The 22,764-nt window shown below is 35.0% G+C and overlaps 1 protein-coding gene across 8 annotated transcripts in view; it reads right to left on the reverse strand.

Moving 5' to 3' along the window:
* The window catches only part of VPS13B (vacuolar protein sorting 13 homolog B), a 737,914-nt gene that overhangs the window by 52,076 nt on the left and 663,074 nt on the right, over positions 1 to 22,764 (reverse strand). For all 8 annotated transcript variants that reach the window (XM_074316465.1, XM_019757646.2, XM_019757649.2 and 5 more), the window contains exon 44: positions 12,572 to 12,727. In XM_074316465.1, the coding sequence (XP_074172566.1) occupies positions 12,572 to 12,727 (156 nt within the window). The remainder of the gene's footprint in view (positions 1 to 12,571; positions 12,728 to 22,764) is intronic.

Raw genomic sequence — 22,764 nt, forward strand, 5'->3', positions numbered from 1 at the left:
GTGGACCGCAGACACAGATTCGCAGCCCAACTAGTTCCGGCAAAGGGGAGGGAGCTGTGGAAGCAGGAACGGCTGTGGTGGTGGTCGCAGCCATTGCTCTGAGCCACCTCTCACAACTCACTCTGCCCCTGGCCCGACCTATCTGGGAGGATCCCTGCAGGAGTAAATAGAACTGCTGAAACATACGGGCTCTGAATCTGGTGCAGGAAGAGCTTGGGAACTTCAAAAGCTCTCCGCATACTCACACGGACACTGCGCCCTGTGACCCAGGCAAATGGTACCCAGAGAAAATCAGGTGTAGCCATAATGATATCAGATGAAACAGACTTCAGGGTGAAAAATATAATAAGAGACAAAGATGGACATTTCATAATGGTAAAGGGGACTATACAACAAGAAGACATAACAGTCATCAATATTTATGCCCCCAATCAGGGAGCACCGAAATATACCAAGCAACTACTAACAGAACTAAAGGGAGAAATTGACTAAAACACAATTATACTAGGGGACTTAAATACATCATTGACAGCTATGGATAGATCATCCAAACAGAAAATAAATAACGAAATAGCAGCCCTAAATGACACATTAGATGAAATGGACATAATTGACATATATAGAGCACTTCATCCTAAATCATCAGACTATACATTCTTTTCTAGTGTACATGGAACATTCTCAAGGATAGACCATATATTGGGACATAAAATCAGCCTCAGCAAATTTAACAAGATTGAAATCACACCCAACATATTCTCTGATCACAGGCTTTGAAACTGGATATCAACTGCAAAAAGAAAGCAAGAAAAAACACAAATACATGGAGATTAAACAACATACTTTTAAAGAACAACTGGGTCAAAGAAGAAATTAGAGGAGAGATACATAGAAACAAATGACAATGAAAATACATCCTACCAAAATTTTTGGGATGCAGTGAAAGCAGTTTTAATAGGGAAATTTATATCATTAAAGGCCTATCTCAAAGAACAAGAAAAATCCCAAATAAATAACCTCATGTTACACATTAAAGAACTAGAAAAAGAACAAGTGAAACCCAAGGTCAGCAGAAGAAAGGAAATAACAAAAATCAGAGCAGAACTAAATGAAATAGAGAACAAAAAGACAATAGAAAAAATTAATGTGACAAAGAGCTGGTTCTTTGAAAAGATTAACAAAATTGACAAACCCTTGGCTAGACTTACTAAGATAAAAAGAGAGAGGACATTAATTAACAAAATCAGAAATGAAAAAGGGAAAGTTATCACGGACACCATAGAAATACAAAGGATCATCCAAGAATACTATGAAGGACTATATGCCACCAAATTCAATAACCTAGAAGAAATGGACAAGTTCTTAGAAACATATAGCCTTCCAAGGCTGAACCATGAAGAACTGGAAAATCTAAACAGTCCGATCACCAGTAACGAAATTGAATCAGTCATCCAAAACCTTCCCAACAGCAAAAGTCCTGACCAGATGGCTTCACTAGTAAATTCTACCAAACCCCCAAAGAGGATCTAATACCAATCCTGCTCAAACTCTTCCAAAAAATTGAGGAAGAGACAGTACTCCCTAAATCATTTTATGAGGCCAACATTACCCTGATACCAAAACCTGGTAAGAAGAACACAAAAAAAGAAAACTACAGACCAATATCTCTGATTAATACAGATGCAAAAATCCTAAACAAAATTCTAGCAAATCGAATACAACAATGCATTAAAAAGATTATTCATCACGACCAAGTGGGGTTCATCCCTGGGGCGCAAGGATGGTTCAACATCCGCAAATCCATCAATGTGGTACATTACATAAGCAAAATAAAGGATAAAAATCATGTGATTATATCAATTGATGCAGAAAAAGCATTTGACAAGATACAACATCCATTTATGAATAAAACACTTAATAAATTAAGTATAGCAGGAAAATATATTAGCATAATAAAGGCCATATATGACAAACCCTCAGCTAATCTCATAATTAATGGTGAAAAACTGAAGCCCTTTGCTCTACGTTCAGGAACACGACAGGGCTCTCCCCTATCACCTCTGCTTTTCAACATAGTGTTGGAAGTCCTCGCCAGAGCAATCAGGCAAGAGAAAGAAATAAAAGGCATCCAAATTGGGAATGAAGAAGTTAAATTGTCACTCTTTGCAGATGACATGATGCTATACATAGAAAACCCTAAAGACTCCACCAAAAAGCTATTAGAAACAATCAACAAATACCGTAAAGTTGCCGGCTACAAAATCAACGTACAAAAGGCCATTGCATTCCTATATACTAACAATGAAATCTCAGAAAAAGAAATACAAAAAACAATTCCTTTTGCAATGTCAACAAAGAGAATAAAATACCTAGGAATAAACTTAACCAAGGATGTGAAGGACCTATATGCTTACAACTATAAGACATTTTTGAAAGACATTGAAGAAGACACAAAGGAATGGAAAGACATTCCGTGCTCATGGATTGGAAGAATCAACATAGTTAAAACGGCCATATTACCCAAAGCAATACACAGATTTAATGCAATCCCCATCAAAATCCCAATGGCATTTTTAAAAGACATAGAACAAAGTATCATCAGATTTGTTTGGAATTACAAAAGACCCCGAATAGCCAAAGCAATCTTAAGAGAAACGAACAATACTGGAGGTATCACACTCCCTGACTTCAGCTTGTACTACAGGGCTACAATAATCAAAACAGCATGGTATTGGCAGAAAAACAGACACATAGACCAATGGAACAGAATTGAGAACCCAAAAATAAAACCACATAAATATAGACAGATAATTTTTGACAAAGAAGCTAAAACATACAATTGAGAAAAGACAGCCTCTTCAATAGATGGTGCTGGCAAAATTGGATAGCCACGTGCAAAAGAATGAAACTGGACTGCTATCTGTCACCATGTACCAAAATTAATTCAAAATGGATCAAAGACTTAAGCATAAGACCTGAAACAATAAACTGCATAGAAGAAAACATAGGTACTAAACTTATGGACCTTGGGTTCAAAGAGCATTTTATGAATTTGACTCCAAAGGCAATGGAAGTAAAAGCTAAAATAAACGAATGGGACTATATGAAACTTAAAAGCTTCTGCACAGCAAAATAAACCATCGACAAAATAAAGAGGCAACCAACTGAATGGGACAAGATTTTTGCAAACAGTGCCTCTGATAAGGGGCTAATATCCAAAATATACAAGGAACTCATGAAACTCAACAAGAAAAACAAACAACCCAATTGAAAAATGGGCAGAGGACCTGAAGAGACATTTCTCCAAAGAGGACATACAAATGGCAAATAGACATATGAAAAAATGCTCAACATCACTAATCATCAGAGAAATGCAAATAAAAACCACAATGAGATATCACCTCACCCCAGTCAGAATGGCTATCATCAATAAGACAAATAGTTACAAGTGTTGGAGAGGCTGTGGAGAAAAAGGACCCCTTATACACTGTTGGTGGGAATGCAGACTGGTGCAGCCGTTATGGAAGGCAGTGTGGAGGTTCCTCAAAAAATTACGAATAGAATTACCATATGACCCAGCAATCCCTCTCCTGGGTATCTACCCAAAAAATCTGAAAACATTTATACATAAAGACACGTGTGCTCCAATGTTCACTGCAGCTTTGTTTACGGTGGCCAAGACATGGAAACAACCAAAATGTCCTTCGATAGATGAATGGATAAAGTAGTTGTGGTATATATACATCATGGAATACTATTCAGCGGTAAAAAAAGATGATATAGGAACATTTGTGACAACATGGATGGATCTTGAGAGTATAATGCTAAGCGAAATAAGTGAGACAGAAAAAGCAGAGAAGCATATGATTTCACTGATATGTGGTATATAAATCAAAAACAACATAAGAACAAGACAAACAAATGAGAAACAAAAACTCATAGACACAGACAATAGTTTAGTGGTTACCAGAAGGTAAGGGGGGTGGGGGGTGGAAGATGAGGGTAAGGGGGATCAAATATATGGTGATGGAAGGAGAACTGACTCTGGGTGGTGAACACACAATGGGATTCATAAATGGTGTAATACAGAATTGTACACCTGAAATCTATGTAACTTTACTAACAATTGTCACCCCAATAAATTAAAAAAAAGAAGATATTTCAAATAGAAAAAAAAGAAATACTGTGTGAAATCTTATAATAAATACAATAAAAACTTTCTTTTAGCTCAAAAAAAAAAAAGGATGGGGATCGAAAAGAAGACTTCAGCTCTCATAGCTGACAGGACATGCAATCAATCTATTCCCTGACGCTGATATCCAAGGGCTTATTGTACTCCTATGTACTAAGAGATCTTTGTATAAACTGATGATACAAACAACTTTTAACTCAGAAGCCTAATTTTATTTTATTTTATGCAGGTTTTTCCTTTATAAAATGCACAGAATAGTCCACGAAACTCATGGATTATCCTTCTTATCCAGGTAAGAGAATATTTCATAGTAGGGATTAAGAAATATCTCTTAAATTGTTTAAAGTTGAAAAGGTAATGTAAAATTTATGCTTATGAATACTTTTGGAAAACAAATCCTCCTGTAACATGAATATTCACCATGATTGGGGAAAATCGGACTTTCACATCGGGATTTGCTTATTTGTAATTTTTTTCAGATTATAAAACAGTAATAACTACTATACATATAGTGTATTTATAGGTCTATGCATGTGATGGTAATTTTATGTGTCAACTTGAGTGGGCCATGGAGTATACAGATATTTGCTGGAACATTCTGGGTGTGTCTGTGAGGGTGTTTCTGGGTGAGATTAACATTTGCCTTGGTAGACTGACTGAAGCAGACTGCCCTTCCTAACATGGGTGGGCTTCATCCTGTCAACTGAAGATCACGATAGAATGAAGAGCCTGAGGAAGAGGGAACTTCTCCTGCCTGATTGCTGGCGCTGGACCTTTCCCTGGCCTTGGACGCTGACTGAAACATCGGCTTTGCTTGGGTTTCTAGTTTGCTGGCTTTAGAACTGGAACTACATGCTGGATCCTCTGGGGTTCTAATTTGCAGACTGCAGATCTTGGGACTTCTCAACCTCCATAACTGTGTGAGCCGATTTATTATATAACTCTCCATCTCCTTCTCTACGTGCATACATACATATATATGTAAATACATGTGTACACACACACACACATACTCTACTGGTTCTGTTTCACTGAAGAACCCTAATACAAAGCGTTTTCATAAATTAACTCTTTTAATCTCACAGCAACCTAATAAAATAGGTGCTAGTATGACTTCTCGTCTTAACAAGGAGAAAACGTAGGCACAGAGATGTTGATAACTTGCCCAATGTTACAAAGACTGGCCCAGAGTCTGTGCTGATAATCAACCTGATAGTTCCAAATAGGTGGTCCCTCCTTCTCCCTTACTGCTAAAAACCCTGATTTGGTTTAAGTCTCAAAAAACAACAAAATACTCAGGGAGGGGGACACCGCCCATGGCCCCCCAAGACTGTATCATAAAAGGGTATAGAATAATCTGGTAATAATTCCTTTTGCCAATGATTAGTTTAGGAGTGAACATGAAAAGGAAAGACTGCTGAAAGGCTCTGGGAAAGATTTTACTCCTTGAAAATAAGGGAAATAATTTGAGAAGAGAAAGCCCTTCTTCTTTCTGTCACAGAAGATGTCATGAGAGGATATATACCGAGGGTGCCAAAAAAATGTATACAAGTGAACACTTTGGTCAACATTGCTCAAAGCTGTATTTTGCTGTAATCATAAGCGTCTGGACACTGATGGTAACTACTTTGAGCACCTCTTGTAAATGCAGAAGTCAAACGTGATTGGTATTTATCTTTTGTTATCGGTATATATTGAGTATTACAATTTTAATACTTTTTCCTTTCTGAAAATGTGTATACGCACCCTCTGTATATACATCCTTTTGTAGCCACCTTGAAACCAGGAAGGCATCCTGAGGGGATGGAGAGAAGCAGACGCAGGGTTGAATTGCTTAATTAACCATCACCAAAGCTGCTTACATTTATCATCTCACATCTTCTTGTTATGTGAGATGATAAATAGGAACAGTAACAGTGTCTGCCTCATTAACTTGCTATGAAGATTAAAAAGCCTATTTTGTAACTTTAAGCTCAAAGCATCCTAACTGATACATTTTCTTGTCATTAAGAATACTTTGTAGCCATCATTTTAAAGGAACTATTATTTACACAAGCACGGATGACTATTTATGAATTAACTATTTTTTACTCAAAACAAACCTGCTAGATTGATAGACCAAAAATTAAGTCACTGTTGTTTCAACTTACATGATTTGAATAGTGAGGTTTAGCAATTTTCTTAAACATTTATTTTCTAATTATCTATTCCTTTAAATTTTCTTCAGAAGGAATACATCTGTAAAAACCAAGCTACGCTTAACTATTGCATCTCCCCTAGATAATCTGGTCATTAGAGTTTTTTAAAACAATATTTTCACAATAACAAACATAAAACTCAACTGAACCATGCATCCTAAATTACCAGGCAAGCTTTTCTTTAGCTTATACTAGGGGTTACTAGACACTTACGATAACTCTTAGCATGCCATAGCATCGCCTAAATTTAAATCAACAATTGAAAGCTCTGAGGCAGTATTTAACTGTGTTCTTATTCTGGACGTGTCCAGGCCTGGCAATGTGTGCACACTGCTCTTGCTTCAGAACCTTTGGGCCCCATGGGATCTAGGAGAGAATTTTGCTGTCTCTCACAGAAACCACAGAATCTCTGCAACCATCTGGGACTCACTTTGTTTAAAGACAGAAATCCTCTTGGTAGGTTTTTATAGTTTCATTTTCAACTAAAAAGCCTGTTAAATAGCCTTTCAAATTTGATAAAAAGAAAACCTTCAAAAGTGGCCAGGGAGGGAAAGCTACTTAGATGAAGGAAAATCCAAAATGGCTATTCCTCGGAGTGATGTCCTTCATGGCTGCTCCCACGCAGGGTTCAGTGAGAGCCATGTCTGCTTTTCTTCAAGGTGGCAACACTTACAATGCCTTTATTTTGAAAATTATGGTTAGAATTTCAAGATTAATTTATCAGTTGAAGACAGCTACTTAATTTTTTTAATGTAGGGTTTCTCTTTAATACACATTTCCAGGTTTCACACTAATTCCCCTCCTTCCTCAAAGCCACAAAGATGTGTACTGAAGATTTCCACATATGATTTTACTTAGCAGGTTCCAGAACTCTTATTAGATCAGTGCCAAGAAGAATAGTGATATTAAGGAATAACTCCAGAGCACCAGATGCACTGGAAAATGATATCCTAACCATGATTAAAAGTGTATGTATAAAGATACAAATATATATACATACATACATACATATATACATCTAAGTTTTTAGAGTGGTAAAGCTTTCTTCAATGAAGGGAAGGGAAATATGAAAGCAAATACATGTACACAACTAGCTGTATACTGTACAAAGTTCCTGAGTAATTTTCTGTGGTTACTTTTCATTCAGTTGGAGAAATGAGACGGGTACAGGAAAGGCAGGGTACAGATAAATACTATTGTTCATGTGAGCTTGAACCCATTTTGCATTGTCCAGGGGCATATTAATCTGGTTAAGGTACATCAGGGAGCTGCACACACTCAACTCCCCACATGGGGCTTGGTAATTAGGCAGTGGTGGTTTATTGCCAATTTTTAGGCCCAGGTGGAGTAGAAGGAAAGAAGCCAAGATATAAGGGAAGCAGGAGTCCACAAATCTCTTCTGGAAGCTTGGTTCTCATCTCCCTTCCTAATCCTGTGTCTCTGATATACTTTAACCAGAGCTAACCTGAATGTTGGTTAATCTACCCTGACAATAAAAAATTAAATCCAATTGAAAAAGACATTGTACATTTTTGCATGTGTGTGTGTGTGTGTGTGTGTGTGTGTGTGGTATGGGTAGAGAGGGAGAAAGAAAGAGAGGGAGGGACAAGAAGGGGGAGAGAGAGAGAGAGAGAGAGAGAGAGAGAGAGAGAGAGAGAGAGAGAGAGAGAGGCTAAAAAACACTGACTAGAAAGGTTTTTCACAACTTTGATACACACAGCAGTTGGTCTGAAGTTGGCATGGTGGTCTGCTGAGCTTTTCATATTACCTGGGTTCAGTATAAATCATTTGCCACTTGCTTCATTCTAGGTTACATAAATTGCTGTTTCTGTGTTCTGCTTTTCACTACTCAGCAGCTAAGTTTTTTAAGTGGTCCTAACACAGAGCTCAATATTATTTGACTACAAGAAATGTTAACATTCAAAAGAGAAATTTGTATATGTGCCTTTCATGAGAGTGGGAATTTACAATGGACTATCCTGGTTCCTTTAAGAGGCGATCGCGATGCTTCCTTTTAAAAAGGTAAATGCAATGTGAGGGCTGTTTATGCTTTCATTATTGCTCTCCAAATAGTCCTTTTCTGTTTAGCTAGATTCTACCCACACCCTCTACCTATTTATTATAAATAGGGTAGAAGCAGAGAAAAGTGTGAGAGGCAGTTCCCACAGAAAGGATTATTGACATTCAACAGTACAAGTAACATTTGGAAAAATCCTGAATTGTGATTTGGCACCAGATGTCTTAAAATCTGGGTATCTTACATTAACAGGGAGGATGATTAAAAGAATTCCTTAAACTTGCAATGTATGGAAATTTTTTTGTTAGTACTGATTTGAACCCCTCTTTACATGAAGATTGTTTTAAAAAGCTAATGGTTTGAAGAACTCAGAAAGTCAGCAGAAGTTTTGGGACAAATATGTATTTAATTATTTAAAAGATTAGTGTAGCCCTAAGAAGAATCTGCTGAGACAAAACAATGAATTTTGGTTAACGAATAAAATACATCTTTTTAGTCTGGGAATATGCATCAAGCACCTCAAAAACATTCATACCCTTTGCTCAGGTAATTAAATTATATAGCAAATTATATTAAGGACAGACTCAGAATATTGGACATCTATTTAAACACAAAGATATTTATTTAAGGATTTATTATACTGACAAATTGGAAATTATCTAAACATCCAACAACAAGAGAATGTCTAAAAATATTTCAATATTCCATATGGTAAATTATTATACAACTATTAAAAGGAAAATTTTAGGAATTTTTACATAACATGTGAAGATGAGCATTACATAATGTTAAATAAAAGCAATTTGAAAAACTGATATTACAATCAGATCTCAAATTGATTAAAAATATTTGCATAAAAAAGTAAATGTGTCAAAGTAATAATAAGGTAGAATTATGGGTAATTTTTATTTTCTTCATTACACTTTTCTGTGTTCTCAGAAATATTTTATAATAGTTAACATAAAAATAATAACAATGAACTAATATTCACTGGGTGCTTTCTTTTACAAAAGGAATGTAAAGCATGGAAAGGTTACAAAATTTACCTAAGATCACCTAGGTAATAAATACTAGTGTTGGGAAGTCTTTTACAAACATAAAGAAAAAAAAAAAGATAGGTAACATTTTATGAGAATTTTAAAAAAATGTATTTTTCATGACCAAACTTTTTGACTTATGGTGTACTATTGCAATCTGTAACATCTGTTCAGGGACATTGTGTATATTAATTTATCCCTAAAATTTAATATCAGTCCTTGAAAATATGTAATATCTATGCAAAAATGAGGCACTATTATAGTAACACAAAACAAGTCCAACTGGTGTTACTCACGCTTAGGAATATCTCAGTATTGTACTGTAACTAAAGTGTATCGGGGTTATGACAGGGGCCAGGCACATTAAAAGCACTTTACATATACAAACTCATTTAATCCTCACACTAACTTCATGAGGAAGGCACTATTACTACCCCCATTTTACAGATGAGGGAAGTGATTCGCAAAGATTAAATAACTTGCTGAATATCACACCACTCGCAGGGGCATAGAGCTTGTTGCCTATGATCTTAACCGTCAAGACGTACCATGAAAACCAATTCTTCGTGGTAGGACCCTGCCATTCCACTAATTGGTAAATTTTCTAGCAACCATATGCAAAACAGTTGAATGAACTGGGAAAGTTTAGACCAGAGCTATGGTTCTCAAAGTGTGGCCCCTGGACCAGCAGCATCAAAGTCAACTGAGAGCTTGTTAGAAATGAAAATTACCGTGTCACACTCAAGACCTACTGAATCTGGTACTCTGGGTGCTGGAACTCAGAAATCTATGTTTTAACAAGCTGTCTGGAGGATTCTCTGATATAGTCTCTTTTTTAAAAAATTAGTGTCAGGTGTACAAAACAACATAGTGAGTAGACAGTTATGTACCTCACAAAGTGATGACGCCAGTAAGTCTATTACCCATCTGACACTACATAGTTATTATAGTATTATTGACTATATTCCCGATGCTGCACTTTGTATCCCTGTGACTATTTTTTAAATTATAGTTGACATTCAGTATTATTTCATATTAGTTTCAGGTGTACAGCATATTGGTTAGCCATTTATATAATTAATGAAGTGATCCCTGCATTGAGTCTGGCACCCATCTGACACCATACATAGTTTTTACAATACTGCTGACCATATTCGCTATAAACTACAATACTCTTAAGTTTGAGAACCACTAGCCTAGCCAGAAGGAAACTAAGGGAAAACTTTCAAGCTTCCCTCACATTTTTGAAGGACTGTAATGTAGAGGGGAGGTAACCTGTGGAGTCCTTACAACAAGCTGCTGTGTGATTGTTGTGTACACCTCACACGTTCTGAGGAATGGCAAAAACTGGCCGAATGGTGACCTATTTTGGCTCAAAAGTAAGAAAAAAACTTCATTAGTAGCTGGGAAGTAGCCAACAATGGAAAGAGCCACTGTGTGAGGGAATGAGCTTCGCCTCTTGTCATCTAGAATATTCAAACAGACGCTGAATGGCCATTTCTCAGGCACACTGGTGAATGAAAAGGTAGATGAGGCATTCTTCAAAGACCATCAGTGACAGTATCAGAAACAGCTGGGTTTTAATTAGGCAGATATTTGTTGAGAGCAGACCCATGTAAGAGAGTTCTGAGGGCAGCTGGGAGGCAGTGACAAATCTTGTTCTCCTGACTTTCCAGCTCAAAGCTCACACTAGTCAGGCAGGTCCCCTCACGAATCTTTGAGTCCCATCTGTCCCGTATTTATCTCTTTGTTTGTGCTATGCTGCCGCCTTGAATGTCCTCTCTTATTTCAAGTTCTACATGCTTTCCAAAGCCCTAGCTCAAGTCATATTTTCTTAATGAAACCTCTAAATTCCCATCACACTTACTGTTAGTTATATACATTGTTGGGTTTATAAAAACTTGCAATTTAAGAGCAAAGACTGTGTCACATACTACTTGGTGTCTTTCATTTTACCCAGTTCAACCGTAGGCAATCAACAAATATAATATTTAGAAGAATGGTCAGTTGATTGGGAAGACTCTTCATGCTTCTTTTCTGAGATTCCTCTGCTATAGTTCTTGTTTCACCTGTGCGGCCCACAGAACGTGAAGTCCAGCTCCGTCGTTAGGTATGGATCAAGAATGTATATGATATGGTCCTGTTGTTTCCCTCACCAACTGCTTCCCATTTACCCCCTGGCATACAGTAATGGAGTAGCCCCTGCTGCTCAACATGGAAAGCCCCCCTTTTCCTTTTCCAGGCACTGAGTGCTGTTCCTATCATGTCCTCAGTTCACATAAGTTCTGGATAGGCTGTTACAATCCAGATGCAGATGTATATGTTAAAACTCTTATGAAAAGTCCAGTTATCATGTGTGCAGTGAAGCCAGTTTTCAGATTTTAATACTTCCTTTTTTTCTTTCTACTCTTGTCATATGCTCCACGCTTGAAAAACATCTTTTAAAAACCACATTTTCACATCTTAAGAACACAAAAAAAGTGTCAGATACTTTTTTTCCCCTTTGCAGTCTTAGAACTTCAAAAACAGCCAAAAGGAAGTTTTATAAAATACGTAAAAATATGTGCTGAGAGCTGAGGTTTTATATGCCAAGAGTTAGACTGCAGTGAATTTTTACTGCAGTTAATATTAACTCCTAGGGAAAGAAAGCTTGCTGGGGACCCAGGCCCACTCATGGGAGAGCATGCAACACCTTCTTCCAGATGATTCTTACACAAATGAGAACCAACTCCTGGTTATCCATTGTTGGATTATCCAGTCTCCACCACCCTTTGTTTCTTTTCCATCTCAGTAAAGGCCTTTTGGCCATTTCACAGCTCATTAGCACCTCCACCAGAAGGTAGGTGGTGACAGGGAGAAGAGGTGAAACTAAAATCAGTAAATTTTACTGCTCGTTAGCAGCTCTTGTAAAAGATGTGGGACAAGGGGTCTGAAGCCATCACCATGATCATCAGGCCCATCAACATGTGCGTATTAAGGGCTCAGGTGTACCGCTGCAGTAGGCCTAACCAGGCACGCCACTGTGATTCTGTTTTATTATGAATCATTTTCATGTCTTTACCTTTCCCTTCCATTAATTACATCAATAATGAAGAGCTGTCTGGGCCATAAATACAAAGGAACTTACCTGTTTTTGCACTCCACTGAGTTGTTGAACCTTGATGATGAGTGAAGCAGTTCGACCCTTGTACTGAATAGTTCTGATAAAAGTCCCGGTATGGTCCACACTGATGGGCTCTGACCAACGCCAATTGCCCCAACCTTCAATACAGATGTGCAACAGCTGGAGGGAAAAACAATAATCGTCATAATGCCAAAAGTGCCAACAAAAATCTAGTCCTAAAATGAAAGTTTCTTTGCTGGAAAACCTTCCTATTTGTAATATTTAGCATCTGTTTTCTTTCTAACCTGCATTATTCATCTACTTCCAGCTTATTCAACCAAGCTAAGAATAGCAAATATGCCACATAGAGTCAATGTGGTTTTCCAGATCACATTTTAAACCTTCTTAAAAGTAATTGTCCTATCAAATGGTAATAGGCCTGTTGAACATTTGAGAAAAGATCATTTCACTCATCTGGAGGACAAGAAGGTTGAAATGTGAGATCAAAGAAACTTGGTCTTGGCTGATAGTTTATTCCTTCTTATGGCTAGACAGCAATTAAAGCTAAATTTGGTTTGTGGCATTATTTTTGACCCTCAATTGCCAGTCCTTATTTTTTCTTTTGATAAAGAACAAAACAGCAATTTGAGGATGCAGTGCATTTAATGTACTCTCCTCATGAGATCACATATATCAAATTAGAAATACCTTCAAAATTTTGAATGTATGAGCAACAATGTCTTTGTTCTATTTTTCTCTAATATATATTGTAACTTTTACCAAAAGAGTCTCCTGATTCATATTCATATTTACTCATATAGGATTGCCACTTTTGATAATATTTAGTTTTCTTTCATGGTCATCAAATATTTTCTATTTCTACTCATACCTACTAGCAAGCTGCAACTAAGAAAATCAGTTTAACTGAACAAGTATTCCAAAACAACATAATAATTGCTGTTTCTTTAGGATACATGTTTAAATGAAAATAAACAATGTTCTATATGATACGGAAATAAAACTGACATTTTAGGAAAACATTTATGATACACAAACTTAATATTTTCCTTTGTATCATATATAATTTTTAAAAAGAACTAACCAAGGGCTAATTGCATGAAACCTTTTCCCAATTAACAGAATGAATAAAATTTTGAAAACATTCTATATGAGCTATCATAATGAACCCTTAAAATAAGTACATTAAGGATTTTCATGGGAATTGACATAATAATAAAAGTGTTTTGATGAAAAGATTGTTTTTTAGTTTTAGCATTAGGAGGAGCCCTCATAAAGTGCTTAAATTGAAACATTTCCCAAGGTCATCGGTCATCACAATACGACTGTTGGTGGAAAATTAAGGGAGGGCTTTTATATGTATATCTTAATAAAATATTAAAAATAATCTCCTAACTCATCTCTTTGCTTTTAATATGCCCCCATTCCAGTTCTTCCTACACACAACCACCAGTGATCCTGTGAAATCAAAAGACTACTGCCATTCAGATGACTTCTTAAAAAAAAAGGCTAACAGCTAAAAAACAAAAACAGAAACAAAAAAACAAAAACCATCCTGGACAGCAAATTCCTCAGGGAAACTTTGGTCTTATATATACTCCACAACATAAAAGTACCAGGGTGCCTTTGATGTTTAAATATTAGTTACAGGAAAAAAAAAAAAGAAAATAGAAAAGAAAAACAATAGCGGTGTTTGGAACCACTTCAGTTTTTTTGTAGCAGCAATTGGGAATAAAGCTCAGGGCACACACACAACTAAAAGAAACAAGAAAATTGTTTTCTTTGGAGAGACTAGTAGCTTGAAATGACAAAACAATAATAATAATAATAATAAGACAAGGTACGTAAGGTCAAGCTCAGCTATATTTTTCCTGAAAATTCCATAGTGTCTAAAGAAACTTTAATGTACACAATGTAATTTTAATTGAGGAGTGTTCACATTTGCATACGAGCTCCATTTTAGGTAGCTGCTCAGTCTGTATACACAGGTTTTAAATGACTGAATGTCACCAAGAAATATGCTGTCAGGTTTCACTTGGCATTTATTTGTTTTCAAATTGTTGGCATAGATATTTTCTTTGAATTACAAAAATTCAGCTATATTTGGATTTAGTTCACACAGAAAAGTTAAGTGGGAGAAAAACATAACACTTCTCCCACATGCATCACCAGTAGAATATTTGTAATGTTTGGTCTACTGTCAAATAGCATCTAAATATCATTGGCAATTAGATGTACATAATTTATTAGGAAAGGAATTACATTTCTTGGAGATGAAATCTACAAAAAGGAATCCAGTAGGAGGCCCAGCTTACTTTAGACCTCCTTTTTGTTGCTTAATTGATGGGAGTACTAGACAGCAAGAGCTCAGGTACCCACTGACATCAAGTGAAGGTGGGAAACTCTCTTCTTGTTGGACCAACTGGCTAAATTTCACTACTACAGGTGCTGAAAAGTCTCCATTTAATAACAAATACTCATACATCCATTTTTATTTCTATGCCAAAGGAACTTTAAAACCAGGCATAAAAATTTGAAATTTGTGTTAGACTACCTGACCCTAATGAGATTTTCTTCTATCATTCATCCAATACATTTTTTATTACTCAGGTACTATAAGTAAGGCAATATGCTAGGCACTATGGAAGAAATGAGAAGGAAGTGCACAAGGAGCTTAAGAACTTATAGGGAAAATAAGGCACGCAAAAATAACTAACAAGAGGCATTAGGAGAGGTACAAAATGATACAGGGGTCTAGAGAAGGGAGGGCGTGTTCTCGGCTGCTGTGATTAGAAGGGCTTCATGAAGCAATTGGGTCTCAGAGTTTGGGTAAGATTTTAACTAGCAAAGATGGCAATCCATTTCCAGGCCAAAGGGATATATGAAAGTCAGAAGACATTCTTGGGGAAAAGTCAATAGCCTCAACTGAATGGAGAAAAGGGAATATGGAAACACGAGTGAGGAATAAGGTCAGACAGATCTAGATTGCGGTCAGCACTGATTTACTAAGCTAAGGAATTGGTGTTTTATTCAGGAATTATTGTGTAGACACTGAAGCCTTCTGAATAAGTGAGCAATGTGTTGAAAGGATGGTAAGAGTGGGGTGTGGAGTTAGGAGGACAATTGCAATAGTCAAGATGAGAGGCAATGTGGGCTGGAAACTTGAGAGGGCAGAAGCAGTGGTCTTGGCAAAACAATCACTATCCTTTTGCCTGGAGTCCAAGGTATTTCTATGTTCTCCTATCAATTTGAAAGATTTCTTTCCCTTCTTTTCTATTAAATTTCCCTTACTGACTTACTTCCACCACCATATTTTCTATTCAGGCTTTTCATTCTCTTTGGCCTACTTAGCTAGTGCCTAATATTTTCCATTGGGGGTAAAAATCAAATAGGAAACACTCTTGTTTGAACTTTTCAATGGAAACTGAAACTAAGCAATAAGACAGGTTGTACAGTGGCCACATTCATTGAAAGGTCCCAAGAGGCTACATTTTCTTTTTTTTCCTGTAGATCCCACCTCCTCACCCGCTTTCGCCCGTGTTGTGCTGGCAACCAGACTAAATTCAGTTTTTCCACTGAAGACCTGAAACAAGAGTATATACAGATTTCCACTCATTTTTTTTCTTTTTTTCAATATCAAATAAAACTTAAAACTGAATTACTGATCAGGGGACTGGGGGCCAGCTCTCAGGACCACTCGCAGTCATATCCAAAGGCAGAATTCCTGCATTGACAGATTACAGAGGCAATAAAAACAAGACAAAAATGTACAAAATCAAGGAAAACAGGGTACACCAAGGAAGAGAAAGAGAAAGAGGATAGTTCAGAAAAATTTTAAAATTATGTCTTAAATGTAAATGAAGGTATCAGATACTTTTTTGTGAACTTTATTTCACTATTCATTTAAAAACTGTTATCAAGATTATTTCTACCTAATAATCACAAAGTAAAATTTTATCTTCAGCTTCATTTGTATTTTTTTGTATTTTATAATAATTTACTGTATAATAATATGTAATTTTAATTCCTAAAAAGAAATTGAAAACCTAAAAACTTCAAAAATTTCCCAGTCCATTGTATTCTCTGTAGAAATTTTAGAAGTTCTAAAAAATTAACATGTAATCCAGGTGAAATAAATTACTGACTATATTAACATACCATATTTTATTACATAATTATATAGTATATTAATATATATTAAAGCTTAGACACCACATTTATTTTTTAAACTTCTAAACTTATCACTATACTCTAAGAACTTAGTATTGAATAAATAAATGAATCAGGATTATTGAAAAATAACCCAAAGCAGATATTCAAACATTTTTGTGCTGATATTTGTTCATAAAATATCATAAAATGAATATCAAATCAAAATATTTAGAAACAATTCCTATTTTGAATGACCTTCAACACAGGTGATTTGCTTTATGTGGATAATGATACTAGATTAAACTAAAAATCAAATACCTCAGATCCATAATTCAAACATTGCAATATTGATGTTAGAGCATAAAGTAGACCTTAAATGATATACTAGGTGAGCATCATGAATGAAAATTAAGTTAAAATATTAAAAACAAATGTTGTCTCTCTAAAATAATATCTGGAAAGTTACAGTTTACTTTAAACAGATTAAAGTTAAGTTACTTGTTTGGAATACGTAAGTAGAACTGATCATACATTGCACACCAATAAATTAACAAAAATAAAATGAGTATGTTGCTCTTACTGTTTTTTCAAGGCAGCTCAATTTCAGGATGTTCGGAGTATTTGAAATATGCTTACAACCAAGTAGAAAAAGTTCTAGGTAATCGCTAATGCTTGGTTCATCCCAATTCATAGTAGAACTCTTAGGACCCTATATATCCTTTTACATTTATAGAACAGAAGCTCACACCTAAAAGAATGATAAAGTAGAAATAAAGCAAATTGAATTATTTTCTATTGGACTCTGATGCCTTGTATTTTGGAAGAAAGGTAAAAGAGGAAGGAAGCTCTATACACCAGCCTTCAGGAGGTGAAATAAGGAAGGCATCACTGTCATTACACACGTGTCAGGAGTTTACTCTTCCACAAAATATGAGCACTTATAGGTTTTCCCTCAAGACTGAATTCAATGAAGGCCACAAATACTGTACAATCAGCATAAAACAACTCTTACAAAAGAGGGAAATCTGACACACTCACAAAATGTTGGTTAGAATGAAAATTGTAGCTGGAAGGTAATTCTTGTATCAAAATCTTAGTTTCAGATACTCACTGACTCATCAATTCTATATAGGAATTTATTGTATTGTAATAATTATAGATCTGTGCAAAGATTTATTTAGATGAATGTTTATTCCAGCATTGTTTTAATAATGAAAATTTGGCACTACTAGGAAATTGGTCAAATAAAATATAGTAAAATCAATAACAGCTATCATTTATTAGACACATACTACGTGTCAAGCACTGGGCAAAGTGCTTTTAATATATTTTTTTATTTATTCCTTAAAACAATCTTATAAGGTAGATACTTTTGTTTCACTTTACAGAAGAGAAACAAACTGAGTTACACAAAGGCTGAATGACCTGCCCAGGGCCAGAGTGCTGGGGAGGGCCAGGTATGAGATTTGAATTGACGTATGCTTACTTAGGGACTCTATTTTTAACCACACTTCTACTGTAGAATCCTCTCAAGCCATTGAAAAAAAATCACAGCATGAAAAAAACGTTCACAGTATTATTTAGCAATACATTAACTGAAAAAAGCACATTACAAAAAGATATGTTCAGTATACATTCCATTTTTGTAAAATGAACAAAAAGTATATATGCATATTCTAAGGGAGAAAAATGGCTAGCAATATGCCAGCATGCTAACAGTGGTTATCTTGGTATTGTGGGGTTGTGTGTTTTAAATTTCCTTTTTGTGTGTGTGTTTTATGTGCTTTTATGTAATCTCCAAATTTCATACTAAAAATATGTATTATTTTGCAATCAGATAAAAATTAATGTTATTAAAATGGAAAAAAAATGTCTAATAGGAAGCATACAGAGCCTGCATTTCAAGTAAAAAGAAACTGTACATTTCTATTTAAAAACTTGAATTCAGCCTCATGCATGAAGTCTCCCCATCTGTCCTAGTAAGTGTCACAGCTTTCCCATTTGCCGTTGGCACTTTGCTAAAAAGGTGACACAATCCTCAGTTTCTCTCTGTAGCCTCTACAGCTCCTTGAACAGGGTCTGGCTTGCTATATTACTTATTCACATAATTCTTGAAGTAGTTTAATGTAATTATTTAAGTTTTCTTCCTAAGGCAATAGTTTTATTTTTTTTAATTTAACAAAAATTTTTAATATCTACCTCTATTAAATATCTACCATAAGCCAAGCAATTATACTACATACACATGGTGGATATAGAGATGAATGAGACACATTACTTGCATTGAAAAATTCTCACAATACAGTGGAAGAAACAAATATTTAACAAGAAAAATTATACGCAAAATTTTATGAGAGGAAGGAAAAAATTGTTGTAGGACTCCAGAGGTACGGTGCTTGGGGAAGTTAAAAGATTAACCACAGGACATATTTCAGTTACTCAAACAAATACCATGAAAAAAGACGCAGTGAAATAGAGTAAAATATACATAGGACTGTTATTTCTGATGAACAAAAGCAGGCAACAGCCTAATTTGTAGTGGTTCTTTCTGTACAAAATTAATGTCTACAAAGCACACTGATTGCATTACAAACAAAGACAAGCCATAAAAGTAGCAAGCTATGGCTTCAAACCATTTGTGCAAACAACCTCTGTCATACTTCTTGTCAATATAATTTGGAAAATTAACTTTATATTATGAACTCATCGGCTTACATTCCTCTAATAGCTTTGATCATGATCCAAATGCAACCACTGAATTTTGATCTTAGAAAGGAAAGAGTCATACTGGAATAAAACTCATTGTTTTAGGAGGTCAAATCTTGCTCTTTGGCAGCCAAGAGCCATGTGTGTAGATTCTTGGGAATGAGGAGAGGTGAGAGCTAGGGAGAGGACCTGCCTGAAAGAGAGTGGTACAGAAAGGGAGGCTCAAGAGGCAGTAAACTCTTAGGCCAGTAATTGCCACTTCCCCCTCAAAGCATCAAATCATTAATAAATATCAGGGTTTGAAGCATTAAAGACATTGAAACAAAGTAATTAACAGTTGTTGGACTGTTTGAAATAATGCTATTCACTATCTCCCTCGTCTTTATATATTCAGAGATAGCAGCTCCCAGATAGCACCTCACTGTATTTTATGAGTGGTCATCACAAGACAAACATTATAGATGAAGATCAAGAGTCAGGAAAAACAAACAACAAAAACAATAGCTGTGAAGGAAGGAAATTACAGTTTCTCATGAATTTTGCCAATTCAGGATATCAGATAAGTGTGAAAGGATGTGGGGGAAGCTTTCACCTCTGTATAGTTGAGAAATATTAGGAAATGCCAGCTAGAAAATGGGAAGTGCAATAGGAATTGACTTTATCATCCTACCCTGCAGCCGGAGAGATGAGAATAAAAATATCACCATTTCTCAACTGATAATGGAGTATAACCAAGGGCAAGCCATTTAATATAGTCATTAATAAACAGCAAAAATGACATGAAAATAAGCCAGAGCCCTAGGAAAAAGTATTGCAAAAGAAAGAGGGTATCATCCTAAAAAAATGAGGTGAAGAAGTTACTAATTAATGTAGTGTACTGTTGCAGAATTCAGAAAAAAAAAATATCAGGAAAGTTTTTGATGTTCTCTAAAGTATGCAAAAATACATGATTTCTATAAAACTGTAGAAAAATATTGAGAGGAAAGAACAGTCTGATATATATGGAAAACAGCCTGAGATTAAAAAACTAGATGATATAAAAACAGAATTAGATAAGAAATAAATGCAAGGACAACTGATGGAATAAGAACAAGTATGAATAACTACCACTATGGAAAAAAACCTTGAAAACTTTTACAATTATGCAGAGCAAAAAACACAAATTGATGAAGAAATATGAGATAAATGGCATAGGTATAAAAGAAAACATACACATAATACAAAAAAGAAATAATGTTATTGATATCTTACATCTATATCTTCACAACTTTAAAACAGTGCATTGTGTCATTCATTATGTAGTTTATGATAAATCATTTTAATTTCTATGGGTAAATAGGATATCAAATGTCACACATTTCTAGCAAACATTCAGGCTTAATCACTGTTTCAACATATCTATAACCAAGTCATTGAATCTTTTTCAAAATAAAAAAATACTTATTTTTCATAAATGACTATAAAGAGAAATCTAAATTCAAAAATTCATTTTTGGTTTTTCACTACTCAGGCATTAGTCTGTTCAATCTCTGGCTGAAATTCATAGACTTAGGAAAAATAAATTTAAAAAGAAGCAAGAGTAGGGTGAATAGTAGTGGCAATTTTGATTTATACATTATAAAACAATGGGATGCTTAATTGGTATGCTTTGCTAAAAATGATCTAAATCTAAATGATTTAAATTGGGAAAAAATAATTTACACTACAAACATTTTTGCAAAAAGATTTAATGAACAAGTTCTCTCATATTAAAAATGTTTTTTGCATAACTTTTTTTTGGAACCTATCCATCATGAAATCAGATATAAATGTATACAGTAAAAAAAGTATGACATGATATCTAGGCTTGTTTAAAGAGGTTATTTCAACATTACATGTCCTTTGTTTTCATGTTTTTAAAGGATGTGGGCTTCCCTATATTTAAATGATACATGACTGAAAAAACATGAACTGTGATACTAATAGGTGTCTTATGTCCAGAATTGTGTGACAGTCTTTGAGACTGTTCACCCTTGATACTATCACAAAGGGCTGAAAAGTGAAAATTCAGAAAAATTTGATACGTATATGTGTGTGCACAGAAAAAGATGGTGTCTATAAAATATAATTCACGTTTTCTTTTTAAATCATTAACTAAAATAAAAACTTTAATTGCTTAATTGATCTGCAAGATCAGCCAGGAGAGTTTGGTGCTGTGTAGACACACTTTCTTAACAGAGTGATAGTCAATAGTTATGCTCTTGGTTGGACCTACTTCTTCAGTCGAAGAATGAACAGTATGTTGGATGGAAATAATGAAGAATAATTTAGGTTAGTTGAGAAATGGAAGGCAATAAGATAAGAAATGGGATACTGTTTGATAATCATTCAGATTTGGATAAATATTTTGAGTTTATAAGCCAAATCATCAGGTTTTGTTTGTTTGAAAATTAATTTTAATTAAACACAAATATAAACAATAGAGAAACCTAACCAGAATTTGAATAAAAACTTTCTTTTAAATATTTCTGAAATGTAACATTAATCATTCAGCAAAATTTATTTTAACGTAAAGTAGAAGACATGGCAACATGTGTGCTAAAAAAAGATCATGTAGTTTTGTGCAATCTTTATTTTTAGTCATCATGGTAATTTAGTCAATTTTAGTTGTTATCCCTAAATTTTAATTAGCAAAAAAAGTCAACAGATGGATAGAAAATAAATCCAAAATTTTTAGTTATTTATTTTTGTTTAACTAAACTGCCTCGCCATACTAAGAAATCATTTTTATAAAGGTTAAATAAAGTATTTCATGGCAACTGCTGCTTCTTAGTGCCTGTATAACAAGAAACATGAGCCAGCCAAAGTTGTGCAAGTTGGTTTTCTTTCCCAGTAAGAGAACGTCGTATCTAAGACCTTGTCCTAACTCATTTTATCCCCAAGTGTAAGTCAAGCAAGTCAAATATGAACAGATGCCTGAAGGGAAGTCCCGGACTCCAAAAGTATGGATTATTTCACATTTATCTTAAAATCTGTTCTCAGAGTTCTTAAAATTCACTAACTTGGCAAGTCTGGAATTATCATGAGAAATGAAATAATTTCATAACTATGAAGTCATCCAGCATTCCATGCATCTGACACTCCTTGGGCTTGGCCATGTCTTGGGCATTATTCTGACCTTTAGATAATAAGCTCTTCAATATCCTGTTCAGCATGGAAATAATTAAAACGTGCCACAGTATAAAAGGTATGCCATTGTCTTTATTAGAGTTAATGCTTTTGTTCCACAGACTTGTGGTGGTAATTGGTTATGATTAAAGACAATCACATTATGTATGCTGAAATCTTTACAACATTCTTAA

The sequence above is a fragment of the Rhinolophus sinicus genome, linkage group LG12 (genome assembly GCF_036562045.2).
Source record: "Rhinolophus sinicus isolate RSC01 linkage group LG12, ASM3656204v1, whole genome shotgun sequence".
NCBI lineage: Eukaryota > Metazoa > Chordata > Mammalia > Chiroptera > Rhinolophidae > Rhinolophus > Rhinolophus sinicus.